This window comes from Drosophila grimshawi, unplaced genomic scaffold (assembly GCF_018153295.1).
Source record: "Drosophila grimshawi isolate 15287-2541.00 unplaced genomic scaffold, ASM1815329v1 contig_1367, whole genome shotgun sequence".
Classification (NCBI taxonomy): domain Eukaryota; kingdom Metazoa; phylum Arthropoda; class Insecta; order Diptera; family Drosophilidae; genus Drosophila; species Drosophila grimshawi.
Window position 1 is genome coordinate 12,972,470 of NW_025062889.1, and position 22,430 is coordinate 12,994,899.

General features: G+C 48.2%; 3 protein-coding genes across 4 annotated transcripts; 1 reads left to right on the plus strand and 2 right to left on the minus strand.

Moving 5' to 3' along the window:
• Nucleotides 1-1,900, minus strand: LOC6560454 (actin-5C). 2 transcript variants are annotated; one of them, XM_001986611.2, is made up of 2 exons: nt 1,765-1,900; nt 1-1,622 (listed from the first exon to the last, which is right to left on the minus strand). In XM_001986611.2, exon 2 carries the CDS (start codon nt 1,597-1,599, stop codon nt 469-471), a length of 1,131 nt encoding a protein of 376 aa, XP_001986647.1. In that variant the 5' UTR covers nt 1,600-1,622; nt 1,765-1,900; the 3' UTR covers nt 1-468. The 2 variants fall into 2 exon arrangements, with proteins under 2 accessions (XP_001986647.1, XP_032591401.1); XM_032735510.2 differs by having other exon boundaries at nt 1,682-1,803.
• A 119-nt stretch (nt 1,901-2,019) lies between these two features.
• LOC6560753 (peptide-N(4)-(N-acetyl-beta-glucosaminyl)asparagine amidase) lies at nt 2,020-4,813 on the plus strand. Its single transcript, XM_032735509.1, has 7 exons — nt 2,020-2,589; nt 2,664-2,791; nt 2,975-3,810; nt 3,886-3,970; nt 4,043-4,139; nt 4,220-4,339; nt 4,404-4,813. Exons 1-7 carry the CDS (start codon nt 2,229-2,231, stop codon nt 4,691-4,693), a joined length of 1,917 nt encoding a protein of 638 aa, XP_032591400.1. The 5' UTR covers nt 2,020-2,228; the 3' UTR covers nt 4,694-4,813.
• A 66-nt stretch (nt 4,814-4,879) lies between these two features.
• Nucleotides 4,880-22,358, minus strand: LOC6560957 (midasin). The gene is made up of 13 exons (XM_032735503.2): nt 22,155-22,358; nt 21,882-22,099; nt 20,802-21,798; nt 20,538-20,701; nt 15,275-20,483; nt 15,057-15,216; nt 13,161-14,989; nt 6,832-13,098; nt 6,646-6,772; nt 6,114-6,582; nt 5,942-6,047; nt 5,197-5,880; nt 4,880-5,134 (listed from the first exon to the last, which is right to left on the minus strand). Exons 1-13 carry the CDS (start codon nt 22,269-22,271, stop codon nt 4,958-4,960), a joined length of 16,524 nt encoding a protein of 5,507 aa, XP_032591394.1. The 5' UTR covers nt 22,272-22,358; the 3' UTR covers nt 4,880-4,957.
• Between the last annotated feature and the right edge of the window lie 72 nt (nt 22,359-22,430).

Sequence of the window (22,430 nt, forward strand, 5' to 3'; positions counted from 1 at the left end):
TTCAGTTCTTCATCGCTTTTTATTGTTTTGAAGCGGTTACAAATACGTTTTAGTTTTCATATTTTTTTGGGTATGTGTATTACATATATATGTCGATACATGTTGGAATGCTTGAGGAGGTTTAATGCCAAATATGATTACTTTTATAATACCAATGTGTGCGTATGAACTCGTGAATTTTGATAGAACATAAAAAAGAGCTTATTGCTTATGTGTAATAGTGTATGTGGTATGACTTCGTATAAAATTGTTAGAAAAAAAATAGATTAGTTTATCTTTGTTGCTGTTGATTTGGTTGCTATTTCTGTTGGTGCATGTCCTGTCTCGCCATGCTGTTGGTATTTTTTTATCCACCCTTTGCCCTTTGTCTGAATGGAAATCAATGGCAGTTTTTTTTGGGTAGGAGGCTTGTAGCAGACAGAACCACGCCCAACGGCTGCAGCATTCTTTTTCTTTTTTTTTTGCAACTTAGAAGCATTTGCGATGAACAATGGATGGGCCAGACTCGTCGTACTCCTGCTTCGAAATCCACATCTGCTGGAATGTGGAGAGAGAGGCCAAAATGGAGCCACCAATCCAGACGGAATATTTACGCTCTGGTGGCGCAACAATTTTAATCTTCATGGTGGACGGAGCTAGAGCTGTGATCTCCTTCTGCATGCGGTCAGCAATGCCTGGATACATTGTGGTGCCACCGGAGAGCACAGTGTTGGCATACAGATCCTTACGGATATCGACATCACATTTCATGATTGAATTGTAGGTAGTCTCATGAATACCACATGCCTCCATACCCAGGAATGAGGGCTGGAACAGAGCCTCGGGGCAGCGGAAACGCTCGTTGCCAATGGTAATGACCTGTCCATCGGGTAGCTCATAGGACTTCTCCAGCGATGAACTGGAAGCGGCGGTGGCCATCTCCTGCTCAAAGTCCAAAGCGACATAGCACAACTTCTCCTTGATGTCGCGCACAATTTCACGCTCAGCGGTGGTGGTGAACGAGTAGCCGCGCTCGGTCAGGATCTTCATCAGATAGTCGGTCAAATCGCGACCAGCCAAATCCAGACGCAAAATGGCATGTGGCAGGGCATAACCCTCATAGATGGGCACGGTGTGTGAAACACCATCACCAGAATCCAAAACAATGCCAGTAGTACGACCGGAGGCATACAAGGAGAGCACAGCCTGAATGGCTACATACATCGCAGGCGTGTTGAATGTCTCGAACATGATCTGAGTCATCTTCTCGCGATTAGCCTTGGGATTGAGGGGAGCCTCGGTCAGCAGGACGGGATGCTCCTCAGGTGCCACACGCAGCTCATTGTAGAAGGTGTGATGCCATATCTTCTCCATGTCATCCCAGTTGGTCACGATACCGTGCTCAATGGGATATTTGAGTGTGAGGATGCCACGCTTCGACTGCGCCTCATCGCCCACATAAGAGTCCTTCTGGCCCATGCCGACCATTACGCCCTGATGACGGGGACGACCGACAATTGATGGAAAAACGGCGCGTGGTGCGTCATCACCGGCAAAGCCGGCTTTGCACATGCCGGAACCGTTATCGACAACCAATGCAGCAACTTCTTCGTCACACATTATTCTGATGTTTTATTAGTTTTCTGTGGGAAAGAGATGAGAAAAGGCACACGCCAAAATATGTACACTTGAAATGACAAACTCAGACTGCCGTCGATGTCGATGTCGATGTACAGACTTCAGCTCAGACGACGCACACGCACAAAGAAAGACTGAATTTATTACCTTTTAAGGAAATATAAGAGACGAATGTAGTTTTTTGTCTTAACAAATTCTCCGCTGCGCAAACTTCACACAATGACTGACGCTTCACAATTGAACCGACGCCTACTTTTTTCAAAAGTGGTTGAAACTCGCCGTTGAATTGGCGTTGCCACCTCATACAAAAATACCAAACAGAAAATGCCAAATGCCAATGTCTATCGATAAGCGATGGAGGAAAACAGCTGCCTAAGCCGCCGATCTAGAGTTGTTGTGTTTGTTGTTGTTTTGTGTTCTTAATTCTTAATTGATTTTAATGTGCAATATACATTCTTTGTTTAATTAATGAAACGCTTTCGATATATTTTCACAACAAATAGCTCCTCTCTAGTCTAGCTACAGCCACCCACCCAACCACAACACACAACACCACCCGAAATCGAAAGCGGCATTGCGACTTATTTGATAGGCGCCGTGCTTTCGTCAACATGGTCGACATTAACTTAGAATGCGTGGAGCTGATTGAGCCACAGCGGGCGACATCCACAGAGCAACAGCAACAACAGTATCTGGAGGCGGCTCGCATACTGCTCGTCTTGCTGGAGAATGTGCTCAGTCAGCCAAATAACCTCAAGTTTCGCACCATACGTCTGGAGAACAAGGCGATCAAGGAGAAACTGCTCTCATTGCCAGGCAGCGAGCCGCTGCTCATTGCAATCGGTTTCAGACGCACGCCAAGCTCCAACGTGTACACGCTGCCAAGCGAGGTGCCGCTGCAGCAAATACAAAAATACAAAGACGTCCTAAGCAAGCGGCGGGAGGCATGGCTAAACGGCGCAATTCCAAAAAGTAACTAAATCAGATATTTATCTTAATCATTTCAATTGATGTGTAAATGTTTTTTTCTTTTTCCTATTTTCTAGGTCCATTTAATGCTCATGCAAAGCCTGTGTCAACATCACGCCGCGAAATGGCAGCTGTATGTGCAACGCCTTTGTTCATTCAACCTTCAGTGCCCTATAAACAACGCATTACCTTTCCACGAGTGCTGGTTAGTATACAATTATAATTTATGTATAGTATATTTGTATTAGGCCATTGTTCAAATTATTCTGATTGCTGAACGTACAAAAAATGAAGAAACTAATGAACCTACACTATATTTCAAATAAGCGACTAGGGTAAATAATTGACATACAAATAACAATTTTTAATGATCCACCTTCATGTTTAGCGCACACCGAACCGATTCCTGCAGTCTCTGGAATTGTACAGCGATGCCGTTATGCAGTACGAGGATGAGGCGCTGCTGGCCACCGGTCGCAGTCTAATACCCGTTGATGAGCTGACAACAAATGCCAGCTGTAAGCTCGTCGCCATGCAGGAGCTGATCTGCTCAGGCGAGTGTCAAGAAAAGGAGCCATGCATACGTGATTTGTTGCTTGTGGAACTCGTTAATTGGTTTAAGACGGAGTTCTTTGAGTGGGTCAATAACATACCGTGTCAGGTGTGCGGCAGTGAAGATGGCAAATTGCGTCGTACCCAAACCGAGGGTGAAGTCCGTGTCGAGGTCACCTTTTGTTGTGGCCAAGAAACCAAATTCCATCGCTACAATGACATTTCGCAGCTTTTGGTATCGCGCAAGGGGCGCTGCGGGGAGTTCGCCAATTGTTTTACATTCCTATGCCGTTGTCTGGACTACGATGCGCGGTTAGTGCACTCCCACTTCGATCATGTGTGGACTGAGGTCTACTCAGAGACGCAAATGCGCTGGCTGCATGTCGATCCATCGGACAATGTGGTGGACTCGCCGCTGATGTATCAGCATGGCTGGAAGCGGAGCATTGACTATGTATTTGGCTACTCCCGCGATGATGCACAGGACGTGACCTGGCGATATACCAACAATCATCAGCAAATACTGCAGATACGTAAACTCTGCACTGAGAAAGAGCTCATCGATACGCTGAATATGATTAGAACAAAGCGTCAGCAATTCGCAACTGTCGAACGCAAAAAGTTCCTAAGCCAGCGTAACATGTTCGAGGTCATCTCAATGACCGTGGAACGGTATGCATTGATTCTTTTTGTTGTTCTTTGTTGTTGTAGCTAAAGCTGTTCTTAACACATTTTCAACTTGCACAGCACCCCAACGGAGAGTGAGCTGAAGGGCAGAAGCTCGGGCAGCTTGTCGTGGCGACAGTCGCGAGGTGAACACACATTCACCAATGTGAGTCAGCAGCAGCGCGCCAATGTAATTGCCTGCTTAATTGTCTACATGATCATGATTATTTAATTGCAGATTTTCGTATTCACGCCAAACGACACCGAGCTGGAGCGGCGTCAGTTAAATCTACGCTACAGCTGTGCCAACGATATGTACGAACGATATACCAAAGGTATTTAACAGACCAGGCCACATTAGTGGCCCAAAATTGTTATCTATTCGCACTGACGATCGATTATCTTCTTTTGATAGATGGCGAACGGGTGAACGTGCTCGAGACATACAAAACATGGCAGAGTGCTCAATTTGCGTCGAAGAATATTTTTCGCAAGGTAGAGCGTGACTGGAAAATGGCCTATTTGGCGCGCTTAGGTAAACCCCCCCTAACTAATTAACCATTCATCAAAAACTAACAAAATCGTTTCTTTTTTTGCAGAGGATACGGACAGCGCTGAAATCATTTGGAAATTTAATTTAACCAAAACAAATCTTAAGGTGAAATCCTATAAACTTATCTTCGAAACGAAAACCTTTGGCGAGGGCAAAATAATTGTGAGCGTGGAAACCAACGATGGCAACCAGTGCATCGAAAACGCCAGTGAATTCCAGATTGTAGCCAAATTAAGCGGTGGCAAAGGTGACGTGGCTTGGCAGCATACACAGCTCTTCAGACAAGGTCTCAACTCAAGAGAATATCCTTTTGAGTTAGAAGTAGTATTGCACTAACAATTACATATAACTTGCATATGTCTGAAAAAAAATTCATATTCAATTGTAAATAAGTCAACCATATATATATATATTTATATACAATATACAAACGAATTGTTCAATGTATTGAAAGGATCTATTTTTGTTCTTACTATAAAAGAAAAGAAAATGGTATTACGAACTCTGCACTTAAGCCTAAAATAATGTGTACAAGTTTGTCAAAATAGAATATTGGCTCAACTGCGTCCAATATGCTGACTATATACAAAAACTAACTTATTATTCACTATTGACTAATTCGAACCATTGTCGCATGGCTTCGCTTAGCACCAGTGGCAGTTGGTTTAGGTCACGTACAATCACATAGTACGGAAAGGGAAAACTGTCCAAATATGAGTTAATTTTGACCGAACCATCAGCATTTACCTCCACGTGCTGTATGTCCAGAATGGAATTCTGCATGAGCAAATGTTATACATTAGAAACAACCATAATTCGAGTATATTTAAAATGTGTACCTTATTTTCCGGGTTATCGATGATAATATAAACGAGGAATATACGCTGCAGTCGTGCCAATTTAATGGCATTCTTGACCTTCTGATTGCCCTCACTGAATATGTTTCGACCATCGCTCAATATGAGCAGCAGATTCTCAAATAGTCCATTATCACCACCAAGACCGCTTTCCTCGATGTTCACGGTGCGTATAAAGTCGAGAAGACCCGCGATTTTGGTTTTATCTTGAGCGAAGTTGAGGGCGCTCACCAAACGCGGTCCATCAAACTGTTCCGTATGGTTCAGAATTATTTGCGGCGCTTCTCCAAACGAGACAATACTCAGGCGGCCACTCTCCAGCAGTGTCAGCGCTTGTGACACCAAAGAAATTGCCTCTAGTGTCAGGGTCTTGGAATTGTTATGATGCATCGACTTGGAATCGTCAATGGCAATTGTTATTTTATAGTCACGCTGTGCCGGTTTCGTGCGACGCAACCAAATCTTATCCTTGCGGAATTGAGACGCAATATACGGTATAATCTTCTTCATGTTGATGCGACGTCCTGTACGATAGTCACCCTTGAGGCGTGTGCATTTCGTTGGCTCCAATATCAGACGCAACTGTTCGCATAGCTCTCGAGCATTTTGGGTCATGCGATTTGATATGCTGGACCAGCTCTCATAATCCTCGTGATGCGGTAATATCTACAAAATATTTATTGTGCTTAGCAATTCTCTTAATTTAATCTATATAGATTTAACTTACGGCATTAGAGCTGGTCAACTGTTGCTGATACATTTGGCGTAGTTCAATTTGCTCGGTTGTGCTCAGCTCCTGAGCCAGTGTGCTCTTGTCCAGCAGCAACTCCGTACTACAAATATAATTGTTTATAATTTACAATTGTATATGATTATACGGCATTATAATGTGGCATTACTTGCTGTGCGCAGTGGTTTCAGTGCTGCGTGGAACCGTCATTGTGGGCACTACCTCGCCCTCGATTTCCATTTGCTCCGGTGTTTCCAAGCGTTCCTTGGCTTGCTCTGTCTTCGAGGGTTTCTCAGACTTTTGGTCAGTTTTTTCACAGCTAAGCTGCTCTAGTTGAGCATCTTCCTCCTCATGCGCTGTTGGTTCTTCGTCGGCCATTAGTTCATCTGCATTTTCCACGTCTGCGTTTTCCTCCTCTGTCGCCTCTTCTTCCTCTTGATGTTTGATTTGCTTGGACTGCTCCTCTGTGGCATTGTCCAACGTTGTCTTATCGCTGCTCTTTGGATCCTTGACATGCTGATATTCATCGGCCTCAACATTTTCGTCCGTTTGATCCTGTTGCTCGTTTTCATTTTGCTTGGACTCTTTCATTTGGTCGATTGTCTTGAGCTGTTTTAATTTGGTCTGCTCCGCTTCTCCTGTGAAGAGTATTCAAATTAGAGACTCGTATCGAGAGTGTGTGTGTATATATTTATAGCTACCTAAAGTGCGTTCCTCATTGGTGCGTCCTTGTTTACGCTTCTCCTGAGTTTGCTTTTCATTTTTACGTTCTTCCTGGGAGATTGTTTCCTTAGTCTCGGCTACGCCCTGATGGCCTCCATCGTTTGTCTGGAATACAAATGATTATAAATAGAAAAACTCTTCGCATTCAATTGATTCAAACTTACATCATTTTCGGCCTGTCCAACGCCATCCTTTTCTTCGCCCGTCTCCTGCTCGTCCATTTTTTGCTCCTGTTTGATATTTTCATCTTGCTGCTGTTGTTGCATCTGTTCTGCTGAGCTGTTCTGCTCGGTATCGGGAACGGATTGCACGTTGTCTTCCTTGCTGGACTTGTCCTTGGATTGTGCGTGCTCCTCTGGTTTCTCCTCACGTGCCTCTGGCTCGACAGGTGGTTCTTCCTGCTCTTCCTCTTCTTTATTTAATTCACCACGTGTTTGGGTTTCGGGCTCTTCCTGTTCCTTTTCATCTTCGGCAGAAGCTTCTTCCTCTTCAGCATTGTCTTTGGCATTTTGAGTGGTTTCATTTTCAGTGCCGCCTTCCTCAGCCTCGGAGTCGCTATCATCCGACTCGGGTTGACTCTCCTTAGCTTCCTCTTCGTCGGCGTCTGCCTCATCGGGCTCATCGGCTGCTTGCATGTTTTCCTTCATGGCGTCGATATCAAAAGGATTCTCATCATTTGGCTCGTCGGCGTCCTTGTCGTGACCTTCGTCGACGTTGTTCATATCGCCCAAATCCATTTCCTCGGGTTCTGGTGGCTCCTCGAGTTCATTGTGCATGGCATTCGTTTGCTCCTCATCTAGTTCTGGCTCTTTCATATCATCAATATCCTTGGCCTGCTCCTTACGCTTATCCTCGCCACTTGGCTCGCTTGTCGCATCGAGGGCATCCTTCTCGTGCTCGTCCTTACCATCCTCCTTTGCCGCATCGTTCTTGGTGTCCAGATCGTTATGGTCATCCTTCTCATCTTTGGTGCCCTTTCCCTGATCCTCTTCATTCATGTCGGGCTCCTCCTCTTCGGGCTGCTTTTCCTCATCATCGCCCCAAATCTGATCGTCGAGCTTTTCAGCGCCCTCTTCTGTTTCGCCCATTTCCTTGTTCAGCTCATCTTCATCTTCAGACTCACCACTGTCATCTTCCTCGTTTTCTGGTTTCTCCACGTCCTGCATTTTAGCATCGAAATCATCGCTCATCTCAATACCCTTTTCCTCCTTGCAGTCGGGCTCCTCTTTGTCGCCCTCATCCTTGCGGTCCTCCGGGCGCTTGGCATCATCCAGCTGATCCTCAGACTCTATTTTATCCGACGCATCATTCTCGCCGGTGCCATCTTCTAGACCAAAGCCCTCGCCATTCTTTGAGTCCTGCTTGGACTGACCCTCCTCGTCCTGCATTAGATCTGGTGGCACACAGAAACCCTTGCTGCCAATCTCCACGAATGCGGTCAACATAATTGAAAGCATTTTCGCTGAGACCTTATGCGTACCCAGATGTTGTAGAAGAACATAATCCGCCAACAGTTGATACTGCTCCAGAATTGGCAATAAGGCCACAGCTCGCCGCAAGCAAATAAGTTGCTTCTCGCTAGGATTGGCATGCTTTAGGACCAGGAGCACATTGGACAGCTTGCTTAGCGTACGTGGCATCCTCAAGAGCTGCCAGTCGGCATTCAATTGACCTGTCAAATGCTGCTTTAGATGCTGCTCTTTGAGGCTGTCCTCCTCCTCGGTTTCCTGCTTCTCCTCCTGCTTGCCATGCTGCTTGTAAATCTTTTGCAGCGCCAGCAGCACACCGTGAGCTATGTTTGCTAGCTCCGCATCCACATTGTTGAGCTCAACGGGCTCACCGGATGACACATCACAGGCCGTGTTGCTTTCCAGTTGAGCAAGCAGTGCCAGCAGCGGCTGTGCCAACGGCAAATGCTCCTCATGACCAGCATTAAGATGGGCCAAGGTCTTTTGCATGTTGTCCAAAATTGTTTGGTAGCTGCGCAGATATATAGACAGTTTATTGCTGTCCAGAAACTCCAAAGACGCACGCTCGAGTTCAAACAGCAATGCCTGGCTGCCGCTTAAGATCACGCCACACAGCTCCAGCAGCTCGGCTTGAGGAAGTGTCTGACTGGGAAGCAGCACACTGTGCTCGTTGGTAGCCTGCAATGGTGCACATTGAAGCAGCAGTTGCCACTGCCGGAGGACGTATTGTATTTGGCAGAGTTTATGCTTCAACTGCACACACTCGTCCGCATTGCGCGAGAAGCTGAGCTGCTCAATGGTTGCCTCCGTCGGCATCACAATATCAGCCACGTGGCGCAACTGGTGGAGGGCATTGCGCAACTCATGCAACTGTCGGGTGGCAGTGGACAACTGTTCGCGCTGCTGCTGCACGTGAAGAAACAGATCCACAGCGAAACCCTTGATGCGCTCGATGTTGGGTGGTCCCAGCTCTGAGAGCGGTGTAAGCATAATGTTCTGCAGCAGCTTCAACTTGAATACGCTCTTCATGTAGTAAAGATCCAGCTGCTGATTGAATTGTCGTCCACTGGAGTGCAGTTGGGGCAGCATTGCCTCAATGCAAAACGGCGCCAGTTCAAAGTTCTCAAACTCGCCGCGCAGCGAGAGCTCCATCAGGCCGGACTTGTAGCTAATGCCCAGTCGCGTGAGCAGCTTGAAGAGATCGGTTAAGGCTTTGCGCTTCTGCTGCAATATTTGCTTGGCCTGCAGCTTCTGCTGAGGACGCTCCTTGCTCCGATCGACGTTCAGGTTGCGCAGCTGCTCGCAACGCTCCAGCTGTGCAGTGACCAACTCGTCCAGTTCAGTAAGGAGCGGACCATATTCCGTGTGGCTTAGTGTCTGGCGTACAATGTTACGTGCGGTGCCAAAGTGTTTGCCCAGCTGCTGCAATAGTGGCAGTGAATCCGATCCCGAATCTGAACCCAAATCCACTGCGCTATACTTGTCGCGCAGTTGTTGCGGCGCCACAAAGTGCTGGCTGTCCAGAAGATATAGGTCGAACTTTTGCTTGTACCTGCTCTTATCCATGCTGTAGTCCTTGACGGTGGAATCTTTGGGCTGGAACACTTCGCTGATCTTCTGCTCGAGCAGCAGGCGATACTCCTTGAGGAACTTGCCCAGATTGCGATGCACACTGGCCACATTGTTACGCATGCTAAAGTAGCTAAGATCCTTGTTGTAGCTCTGGATCTTGACAAACTCGCGCAGTTTCTTCTCAATGGGCACTCGGCGAAGCTTGACGGTGTCCGCCACCTCCTGAGCAAACTGTGCAAAATACAATTGAAGATTATGCAGCGCCGCAATGATTGGTGGCACATCCATTTTTGCTTTGCCCGCACGCTCCACGTTGTGCAGATACATCTCGAAACCATGCAGCAGTTGGAGACGCACATGGAAATCACCGTAGCACGATGCCTCCACGAACTGACGCAGTGTGCGTATCGATTCCGGGAGGTCGGCTGCTCCCCCTTGGAGCAGATTGTAGATGAAGAACCAATAGCGATAGGCTCGCAATTCCACCAGTTGTGCGGTTTGGTTGAGGCAGTTGCGCCAGTGCTGCAGCTCCAGTTTAGTCCAGCGTTGCACAAACTCCGCCACCTCAATCTCCTCCGCTACCAGATTGTTGTTCCTGTGGGCCAGCTCGTTCCAGAGCGCCAGCTTCTGGCGCAGCAGCTGGAAGCCGGTGTTGAAGCGTACAACGCTAGCATTTGCTGGCAGCTTTCGGATGCGTGAAATGACCAGCTTAATATCTGCAAGACCAGCATGCTCCGGATACAGTTCCAGCTGCTCCAGCACACGCTTTTCAATGCGTTCCATGACATCCAAACAGCCATTGATCTCCGTTATATTTGAATCCTTATAGAAGTCATAAGTTGGACTGCTATGACTCTCCTCTAGGTGAATGTCCTGCAGCTGTCGCTGCTGCACCGCCAGCGCAAATGTTAGAGCATTATAGACGCTGTCATCCAGGGTGGCGCCCACGGCAGTCTTATAGTGTCCATGTAGCTGAACAAAGACCTGCAGTCGCGCCTGATAGGGTTGAATCAGTTGCAGTTCTTGCTTCTCCCGCTGTTGCTGTTCACGGTCCTTGTAGCTAACAGTTGTGTACCTGGTCATTGACTCTATAAAATTCCGTGCCAGGAATACATAATCCTGCTCGTTGACTATCTGTGCCAGTTTCGCTTTTGTCGCTGCCTTTTTGTCCAGCTTGAGCACCTGCTCCAACGTTGGCTGGTCTACAAATTCAGCAAAATCTTCGTCCAGGTTGGTGGGAAAATGCTGTTCAATCTCCTGCAGAGCCTCAAGTTCCTCATCCTCGACGCCGCCTAGTGTCTTAGTCTTGTAGAGACTCTCCTCCTCGGCACGCTGCTCGTTGCGACGCTGCTCCTCCTGCTGCCACGTGCGATTACAGATGCTTAGCGCATCATCGTAGGCCGCAAATATCGTCTCATCAATGCTCGAGGCAATGCTGATGAAGTTGCGCAGCTCGGTCAGCTTCGCTTTCAGCAGACGGAAGTATTCGTGCTCGCTGTGCGGCAGCTTGGCAAGCAGTCCATACACATGGGTATTCCTGATGGCCAATGGACGCTGTGCGGGAAACTCGCCAATCTGTGCGATTGTCTTCTCCAGTTTGATGGCCTCCACTGCGCTGCCAGCCATTAAGAGACGACTGAAGAGTTGCTTGAGCTGCTCCAATCCAAAACGCATTTGATTGACGGCACACTTGATGGGCAGCACAAAGTCCTGATAGTAGGCCTCATATCGGGCGAGCGTATGATGCACAAACCGTTGCGCATTCGCCAGCCACAGTTCCAGCTTGTTGAGCAGCTCTGCACCACGTCGCAGTTGCTGCTCACTCGCTGCCTGCTTACCTAAAAAGTGTGACCAGTTCTCGCGTATGACTTTAATCAGTTTGTGCAGTGCTGCGCAGTCGCAATTGGATTTGAGGAAGTGCATCAAATCCTGCACCAGGCTGGCATACAAGCATTGATCGGGACGCAGTGCCAGCTTTTGATTGAGTTGTTGCTGCTGCTGTTGCGCTGAGTGCAGGCGCTGCTGCACTTGCTCATAGATTTGCTGGCCAAAGTGCTTGTAGTTCATGATGATGCGCATAAAATCGTGGGCGGCACTAAAATGGACGAGACAATCAATATCCTCGGCTATGTATAGGTTCTTCAGACGATTCTTTTCCACGGGATCGATGAGTGGCGCATGCGTGAGCACGCACAGCTCCAGAACGCCAATCAGTGTGTTGGCCAGTGCCGCATTAAAGCTGGAGCTCAGTGGCTCAGTCTGATCTTGCGGCAACTGCAATTGTTGCAGCACCTGCTGTAATTCCTGAATGCAACGCTCAAAGCCCGCATCCATTTGCTGCTGCTGCTGCATCTGCTCCTGCTGCACATGTGTCACATACTCCAATTCGTTGAGCAACTGCCTGCCACTCTCCTGCACCAGCTGCAGATTGTTTACCTCGGGGCTGTGCCGACGGCTCTGCAGCTGTGCATTCTGCCAGAGCAGTTGACGCGTCTGCTGCAGTGTCTGACGCCAGGGCTGTAGCTCGCTGAGCGGGACCGAGAGCAGCTGTCCATTTGATTGGCAAACTAGTGACAGAAGAGCATTGCTCAAAGCGGGTCCCTGATAGCTGTAGCGACTTCCAAGCTCCACATCACTGGGCACCTGAGCACAGTCGAAGCGTGTGGCCAAATTCTCTAGCTGATAGCATTGGAGCGCCTGGCGAAACTGGCGTTGATAGCTGCGCAGCGCCTTGTAGCAACTGCTGCTGCCCAACTGCTGCTGCAACAGCGATACAAGCTCCGCCGGACTGTGTAGTTCCTGGGACAATTCACGCCAGGCCAACATGATGTTGCCATGAGTAGCACTACTGAGCGTGTTTAGGCACTGCCACATATGTCCATTTAGTGTGAGCAACTGCTCGCTGTACAGCTGATTCACTTGCTCATCGAAATCTGGATGAAGAGTCCTGCTCAGCGCCCGATCCATGAAGTAGTCACGCAATGCGGCCTGCAGCAGCTGATAGGACTTGAGCTCGCCGGCATTTAAATCAACCAGATGCTCATCCTCAGCTCCATCCCAGCTTGCAGTCAGCTTCTGTCTCACTTGCTCGATATCTATAAATATGCTCTCGTCTTGGTCTGGTTGTTGTTGTTGTTGTTCCTTTAACTGATGCTGAAGTCTACGAAGCGCTGCTTGCAATTCACCATTGCAAATACAGGCATCATTTAGCTCGAACTGTTTCATTTGGCAGCTGGTAATGTGGGTGCGCAGAAAGGCACGCCATTTATGCGCTTCATCCGATTGCAGGGCCAGCCATTTGTGCAGCCACAATTTGCTATCCATGTTGCCATACTGTGGGACCACATTCAGCAGCTGCTGCAGCTGCGACACTTTCTCATGCAATGTTATCTGTAAATATGATTAATGAATAAATATAATTTATATACTTGCTGGTATTACTCGGCACTCACCTGAGTATCCAGGTAATAGGGCTGGAACTGTGTAAATTGCTTGGCATAAATCTTGCAGGACACATTCATGGGACGCTTGGTGTCCTGCACATAGGAAGTGAGCTGCTCGAGGCTCTCTCGCAGTGCCACGTGAATGTGCAGAAAATCGGGCCATGCCTCCAAAATGGCAGCTAGCAAATGTTTCTCCAACCACTTGAAATGAAGCACGAGCTTGTGCATCAATGGAGCGTGCAGCTCATTGTGTTGAAGCAGCTTCTGTTGGGCCGTGTCCACCAGCCGATTAAACCAATGGAACTTGGTCAGAAACTTGCCATATTGCGATAGTTCAAACTTGGCTGCGCTCAAATGGTGCTGCAATGCCAGTTGCAAGCTTTCTAGGAAGTTGGATAGATGACACAGAAAATCGTTGCTATATTTCTCTGTAATCTTCTTATCCAGCAGTGCCTGTGAGTATTGCAGAGCATCCATGTGCTGTAGTTGAGTCACAACTCGCTTGGGTATCTGGGCGACCAGCAGCTGAGCCAACAAGGACGCACTAAGCGCCAAGGCAGCGTCTGGGCCAGCATCTCTTGATGGTGGCTGGGTGGCATAATCACGAAGACGCGGAAATAGTTTCCTATGCCAGGGCAGATTAGTTAAGCTGGTCTGGAATCGTTTTCCCTGCTGCATCAGGCAGTCATACAAGCTGAATGACAGCTGCTGTAGTTCGGGTTGAGCCTTGAGATATTGCTGCATATAGAGATGTCGCATATGCAGCTCACCAAAGGCGCTCATCTCGTAAAGCATGTAGATTAGGAAGCGGCTAATCTGATTGACGCTTAACCGATTTAAATCCAGTGCTGACATTGACTGAAAAAGTGATATTAGCTGCGCTTTGGGCAGCTCCCCATCGGTTGACGACTGCAGCAACAGCTTTAAGGTCACCGTTTGCAGTTTGATGAGTGTCAGGGCATTCAGCTCATCTGTGCGCAGTATAACATCGTTGAGGTAATCCTCCTGCTCTTCTTCACCTTCCACATAAGCCTCCGTTTGTGTCAGCACCACTTCGCGCAGCTTGTTCTGATAGTAGGCCAGACCATAGCCCATTAAATCCATGCTGGCTGCATACACATAAACCTCCATGGCGGCCACATAGATGGCGCGCTTGAGCTCATAGCCAATTCGCTTGTAGGCGGCACTTAGGAAAGCAAAGTGCGTCAGATGCGATATGGTATACGAGTTGAACTCAGTTAGTTGAGCTATATTCCGATGTATGGACAGCATGCAGTCAATGGCGGCTGTATGGTGCACTCCCTGGCCATGGACAATGGCGCGCATATCGTCAATGCTGTAGGCATCTTTGGACATGGACAACGACAGTTCGACGCAACGATTGCGCATTGCACGTGATAATTCTCCATTCTTGGGATCGATGGTGAGGAATGCGCGGAAGTTTGGCGATCTTTGCACCACCTCTGCGCTGTCGTGTGCACTGATGCCCTTCTCCGCTATCAAAAGACTGCCATTGGGCTCAAACACGGGATTCAAACGATCCAAGACTGCGGATGAACAAAGATTCACATGTTCCAGCAATATGTATTGGCCACACTTTAAAGAAGTCACGATATTCGAATCAACCCACTCAAAGGAGCCGCCTGTGTTGAGCGAGTCTGCAGATTTAATGTAGGTCTGCAATAGCAGGAGCTGGGATTTGTTTTGTGTCAGTTGCTCGAACAGTGGAACACGACACTCCAACGGCGTCTGCTCAAGCTTGGCAATGATCTCGTCTAGTGCAACCAAACGATGCGCGAACAACTCCAACTCCTCTGCAACGCTATGTTGTTGGGATTCTTCAAAGAAGGGGAGATAACGACATTGATCAGTAAACGAACATTGAAACTTCAAGTAGCTGCTCACCGGTGGTTAATCGAATCAACTGATTGTACTTGCTCCAAGTTTTCCATAGTTGTTGGACAAAAGCCGACTCTGTCTGCTGCAGAAATGCCTTTTGAGCTACGGCAAATATCAAACACTGCACATTTTTATAGATATCCTCAAGATGACGGTTGAGATCGACCTAAAAATTACAACATTTAAATAAGAAGTCAACGAAAAAATAGTGCTAGCTATTGTACCTGTTGAAAACTTCCCGTTACCGAATCATCAATGTTATCCGAGTTGCACTGACGATTGGAAAGCACGCAGAGTGCATCGATCAGTTTGGTTTTGCCACTGTCCGTGGCACCACAGAGCAGTAGTGGCTTCTCCATGTGCACCGTTTCCACAATTTGCTTGAGCTGTTGCCGTTGCGTGGCAAGCAACAGTGGCGCCTGCTCCTGTCGCTGTGCCGCTAATCCAAGAGCTAACGGCTCGCGCTCCAACACCACATCGTTGAGATAGACCTTATCAGCGGTCCAGTAGACCGCCACATCCTCAGCAATAGCGTTCAGCTGCTCCGCATTACAGTTGAAAACGCCCTGAAAGGCATTGCGTATATAAAGCTTGTCCTGGTCGCAGCGCATGCGCTGATAGTAGACCAGCTGCATGCGCTCGTAGAGTGTCAGTAAAAAGTCATGAAAGGCGCCATGGAAGTTATTGACACCAGGCAGCATAAGGTAGCCGGTGGCCGGATTGTGGAGTAGATCACACCAGCGTAGAATGTCGCGCAAATTGAACTCGTAGGGGCCACCTTTATAGCCAAACTCCATGGTGGCAACACCGCGATCCAGCACCTCCGAGAAGCGCACCAGGCGCATAGCCAAATCGAAACTAATTTCAGTAGCAGCTATCTCCGAAGAGTGTCCATTGTACAAATCAAAAACATTGCCTTTGGGCAGCTGCTCCGCATCAAGCAGTGCATTAAAATATGTGTTTAACTGATCAAAATACGAGGCGTACTTGACATTCACCACATGAAGCAGATCCTCGGTGGTTAATTTGCGCAGATAGACCTTATTAAATCGATTTAGGAAGGATTGAGGCAAACCCTTGCGTCCGCCGCCCTGTTTAAGTGGATTCTGGCAGGCAAAGATGCGTGTGGAGTCTGTCAACTGGAAGCTCTTATTCAGTTCCGGTATGTACACCTCGCCACGATGATCCAGCACGGCGTTAAGACCCTCGAGCACTGATTGTGGTGCTAGATTCAGCTCATCCAGCAATATCCAAGTGCGAGTAGCTTTCAGTGCGGCAAGCAAAGGACCATCGCGCCACACAAAACTGCCAAGCTGACTCTGAGCCTCGACGCGCTCCAGTAGATTATCCTCGGCTGGCAAATCGGTGCCAAATAGATCGGCGAGATCAGTGTGCTCGCACAGATTGATGCGTACGATTTGATAGCCAATCGCATGCGCTATACTCTCCACAATCGAGGTCTTGCCCACACCTGGTGGCCCCTCGAGCAGCACCGGCTTCTGCAACGACAGTGCCGACAGCAGACGAAATAGATTCTGTTTTGTGGTGGGCGCATCGAACAAGAACTCGGCATTGGCGGGCATCAGCCGCTCCGGATTGACGTTAATGAAGAAGGGACGTATACCGAAGCGTTTCTCATCCAGTTGCACCTGTTGTCCACGTTTCTCATCAACATACGAGAGCTCAAAGTGCTCATCAAGTATGACAGCTGCCTGTCTAATGGCATGGTCGATAATCCTGCACTTGAGTGCCTCGATTTGCGTCTGGGATTCATGTGGCAGCATTTCAAGTGCATCCAGAAAGATAGTCTCCAGTCCAAAGATGGCTTGCTCTGCGAATGTGAGATGCGAGTTGCTAACCATATAATTGGCCCAGGCGAGTATGTCGCGCACGGAAAACTTGAATTTTTCATTTGAATCGCGTATAAAGAGCACAATTTCCACTAAATATTCAGCTATTTTATGGGACGAACTCGATGTGACACTGGTGGCACTGGCTGATCCGCGTTGCATGCAATTGTGTGCAATCTCTATGAGATCGGATTTGTTATCTGATGGCAAGCACCAGACTTCAGTGAAGCGATTGCGCAGTGCCGGCGACAATTCCTTCTTGCCAAAATCACCACCTGGATTCATCGTGGCAAGAAACTGAAAGCCCGACTTGGCCTGAACAATAAAGTCCTTATTCAGATTGGATTCGCTAACTGTCACATCTTCCTCGACTACCCCTCCCTTTTCTGCAAGAAGAACGCTGCGCTCTGGTTCCAGTATGCAATTGAGACGTTCCAGCACTGAATCTTCAGCCAGCGATATTTCATCGGCCATAAAATAAGAACCCTCCAGCATGGCATAGATGAGCGGTCCGTCTGCCCATTCGAATAGTTTTTGCGCCTGTTGCTCCCCATTCTGCTGACCTCGACATGGACGCAATCCACCCAAAAAGTCTGCACCCTCCGTGTGCATATGACAATTGAGTATGCGCAGACGCACTTGCGCAATGCTCGCCAACAATTGGCACACAGTCGTCTTGCCACATCCCGTTAGACCCACGAGGAGAACAGGTTCATCGAACTGCAATGCCTTGGCCGTTAGCACCGCCATGCGGGTCATGTTGCGCGTCCAGACAATATCACCGCGCTGCTTAAAGTTGCGTATGGCGTCGAGAATGTGCCGGCTAACAGCAGAGCTCTCCCGCTTCGTTTGTATATCAAAGAGCAGCTCCAGGTCAATGCGCTTCTTGAAGTTCCCGTATAGAGTCTTCTCAATCAGCTGCAACTCCTCGCTGCTGCGTACTTTGGCGGAGAGAACCAGGTAACCCTCTTCAATGAGATGCTGATTCCAATCGTATTTGTGATCCTGCTGCAGCGCCTTATCCGCCAGCGTATAGCGATTACCCCAACGGAACAGATCACGCAGCGTGAAGACCTGCTTGGAGGTGTTCTTGCGATGCTGTTGCAACTGGGTCATGCACTGCACCATCTTGCGTGAGTAGGAGGCAGGTATCAGGCAACGCTGCTCCAATATAATCTCCAGCTCAGCGCGTGGTATGTCCGCAAAGTGCAGCTCAATGAAGCGATTCTTAAATGCACGCGAGAGCGTTTTGCGGCCACCATAAAGACCCGGAGGATTCTGTGTGGCAAATAGCATAAAATTGGGATGCGCTTTGACCAGCGTTTGCGTTTCGGCAATGTACAGCTCCCGATTGTCGTCCAACACTCGATTGAGTGCCTCGAGGATGTCCGTTGAGGCCAAGTTCAATTCATCCAAAATGATCCAGTAGCCATGACGCATGGCCTGCACGAGGACACCCTCGCGAAAGCTTAGCTTGCCGCTAACATCAGCCGCATAGGTGCCGATATATTCCTGCAGATCAGTGTGCTCATGATTGTTGATGCGTAGGCAACGATTACCGCTGCGCCGGGCCACATAATCGATGAGACTCGTCTTGCCAGCACTGGTTGGTCCCTGAAGCAGAATGGGTAGCTTCCCAATGGAAATGATGCGTGCCAGATCCTGTAGATTCTTCTTGACACTACCCGTCAATATATAATGTGCACAGGACTGCAATTCCAGACTGCCGTTCTGGATCCAGTAACCCTCAAATTGTAAATAATTCTCGCCCAGTCGAGGCAGCGATTGATTCAGCACCACCTTCGCATTGTGCAGCAGTGCATCTCGTATGAGCAGCAACACCAACTGATGTGATTCCGGATCCAGTTGAGTGAGAAAACTCAAGCAGAAGCTCTCGTACAGATTTCGCTCAATGGAGCCGCACAAATTTCGGGCACAAATGCGCAGACTGCGGCAGAGCGTGCGCAGCGAGTAGACAGGACGATTGCCGAGGCCATCGTTGAGCTGCAGCTCGGAGAGACGTCGCAGCGATTTGTAGAGCTGCACAATGCTGTGCACAGACTTGCGCTGGATGCCCGTATTGGCCAGATAATCGCCGACCAGTAGACCCAAATCCGCATCTGTGGTCAGCTCATCGACAAAGAACTCAGTAAATCGATTCCGTATGCCAACGGGTAAATCCTTTTTGCCAATGTCCGTGTTGGGATTCATGCAGGCAAATATGCGAAAATCGGGATGACGCTTCACGGGCATAAAATCGCCACGTTCCAGCAGCACTACAGACCCCTCCGGCTCCAGTATAGTGGACAGACATTCTAGGGTTTCGGCCGAGGCCAAATTTATTTCATCGAGAAGCACCCAGTCGCCATTGCTGATGCTATTGACCAGTGAGCCAGGTATAAAGGCAAAGGATATGTTAATGCTCTTTTCCAGCTGCGTTTGCAGTCGCTGCAGCTTCTCGTGCAGCGTTCGCCAGCGTGGTAGCAGCGGATTCAGCTTGTGCTCCTCCTTGCATAATATGCTGTTGCTCACATTGAGCATGGTGCGTATGATGACGCTGTGTCGTCCATTGTTAAAGTGGGTGGCAAATATTCTTAGAAATTGTAGATTCTTATCAGCATTAAATGTCTCGCCAAATAGATGCTCGAATTCATAACGTAACGGTGCAAGGACATAGTTAAGTTCGACGGGCTTAAAGCCACCAACCAGATCCGAGACGTCCGATTGATTATTCATGTTGATGGCAACAAGTTTATGCTCTGTACGTTCAGCTAGGTACTGCACTGAGGACGTCTTGCCCACACCAGTTTCACCCACCAGCAGAACTGGCTCCGAATGGCTAACACAAACGGCAATACGTTCCAGGATGCAGCTGGCCAGGCGAGTAAATGAGAAGGTTGCACGCTTGACTGAGGATTTGGAAATTGTTTTCTGCGTCTGCAACGTTAACTTTTGTCTCTTTGAGGCGCTTTGTGCCTTCTCTTCTTCGACAGATATTGTTGGCAGTGTCGCACGGCCTATTTTAAAGCTCTGCTTGCCAAACTCCACATCAGGTTTATATTCATTGGCAAAATGCTCACAACGTGAGCGTATGATGCCCAGTTTGGCGCCAATGTTTGTGATCAGAGCTGTCTTCTCCTTGCTTTGTGGCAAATACGAGCAAAAAACATCGACGGCATTTTGGAAGACAAAGTAAGCGCATTCGGCGCTGGTCACGGAGAACTGAGCATTCGCACGCTGGCACAGCTTGATCAGATCCCGCGTGGACACCAACCGACCCGAGTTGGGTATGCCGGTGCTTGCGACCTGTTCAAAAGGCAGTGCCACATATTTCTCCGTGGTATCTGCCTTATCGCTGCTCTCCTGTTGTCGTAAGTTATCGGCAGACATGTGATCGCCACTGGAGAAGGTCAAGAACACGTCCACAATACGATTGGCAACGGTGGCCAGCCTCTCATAGTTGGTGCTCACAACTTTGCACAGCTCGTTGCGGGACAGCGGAAGAATATTGATGGTATATAAATATTTTTCAAGCAGCGAGAATAGAGATTTCTGGCTGTAGTTATTTGAAGATTTGTTTGTCCTGTTGAGATTATAATTGGTTAATAGCTCAAGCGTAATAATTCAGCCTACATACCGCACTGTTACAAAGAGCTGAAAACCAGGCTCTATCTTGACACAATCCCGAAAGCCAGGTACACTCAGATAGTTGCGTTCCAGAAGACTGCTTAATATCGTATATGTGTCCTGAGTGGCGGCGTCCAGATCCTCCAACAGCAGCCAGTAGCCATGCATGACAGCCTGATATATACATTTTTGTGTGTAATTAATTGGATTATAATTGGTTTTTACGGTGCCGCAGTCTTCATTTTTTAGCGACCACTGTAATCCTCTTCCTTACCTGCGTCAGAACGCCGGGCAGCCAAACGAATTCGCCGGGCACATCTGTGCAGCGATATTGACCCAACAACATTTTACTATCGGTCTGATCACCCAACTGTATTCGCAAAAATCCATTTCTCTGGGCTAGACCATCGCCATCCTCCAGCACCATTAAATCTTCCATTGGTACATCAGCGATTTTTCTCTTTTCTCCAGCATTTTTAATCGCTTTCTGTTTTCGTTTTGGTTTAAGTAGTTCATCATCTTCTTCCGCTTCCCGCTTTGCTTTGTCACGTATTTCTATTTCCTTTGGTTTGGGACAAATGCGACCAGTCTTACGCGCCAAATACTCAATTAGCGTGGTCTTGCCACAACCAACTGGGCCGGAGAGGCAGATGGGCTTGGCAGCAGCCACGCCCAGAGCAATGCTACGCAAATTCACAATGCTTGAGTCCACTTTCACAATGCGATCATAGCAGCCATCGGTGTCTGCATAAAATGTCTGATTGTCCTTGTTGAAGATGGGCAAGATTACACCTTCGATATTGGTGACTGATTGGTTGGCTTTCTCCAGCTTAAGCGTTAAGTGCTGTTCCGGCAGATCTGATGAGTAATCGAATTTTGTGTGGGTAGCCAGCGTCTGGTGCTCATCGAATTGAAGCTGCACCTTGACGGGTATTTGGGCGTTCAGCGTGTGCAGCTGCGTGCTCGACATATCCGTCAGCATCGCCATTATGTGATTGCAATAAAGCTGCGACAGCTGACATTTAACACTGTTATCCGAATAGTTAGCCAGAAACTGTGACCAATCCCACAATTCCCGGTAGTAGACAGCATCACTGCTTAACAGCTGGTAGCAGCACTTAACGAGCTCCAAGTCCAACTGCTGTTTTTTCGTTTCCAGAACGCCATTTGTATGCGTCTTTTTTGTCCTCTTACTGGGTATCTGGACGTGCTCATTGCTCTGTTGCTTCTCGAATGGTGCTGGCCGGTACCGAAAGTAGCTCTTTGCAAATCTGAGTGAGTATTAATCGAAAAAGTATATACACAGCTTGTATGCAGATATATACAGAGGTAACACTTTATGGAGGAGACTTACCTTTTGGCATCAACCGAAAGGTGCAACAACTTGGCCAAAGCAATGCATTCCGATTTATATTGGTCCGCGTGCACAGCTGGATCCCAGCGCAGCGACATGGTCAGCAGCAGTAGCAGTTCTTCCTCAAAGCTCATGGCCAGAGGCACAGTGTAGCCCGGCATCGTTAGTTGCTGACTGAGACTGTTAAACAGACGCTCAACATCTTGTTCCACGTACCGCTTTAATAAATTCAAAAGCTGTGAACACGTTTCTTGTTAGCTGGGTGCTACTCACCTTTTTCTTGAGGAATTTCTGTAAGTTTAAGACAAAGACATCGTCCTGGGGCTCACTGGCAGTTAACTGCAAGAGCTGCTGCACACTGCGCCGCAGCTTGTTAATTTTCACGTCCATAGCTTTGTCTCCACTTGCATTCAAATTGAATTTCAACGCACAGCATGCAGGAAAAAGACGTATCAACAATGAGAGTTTTAAAACACGTGCAGTGCAATCGCCCGGTGGTAGTGTGACCGCGAACCGTGATAATACCAAATTCTTAATAACCATTCAGCT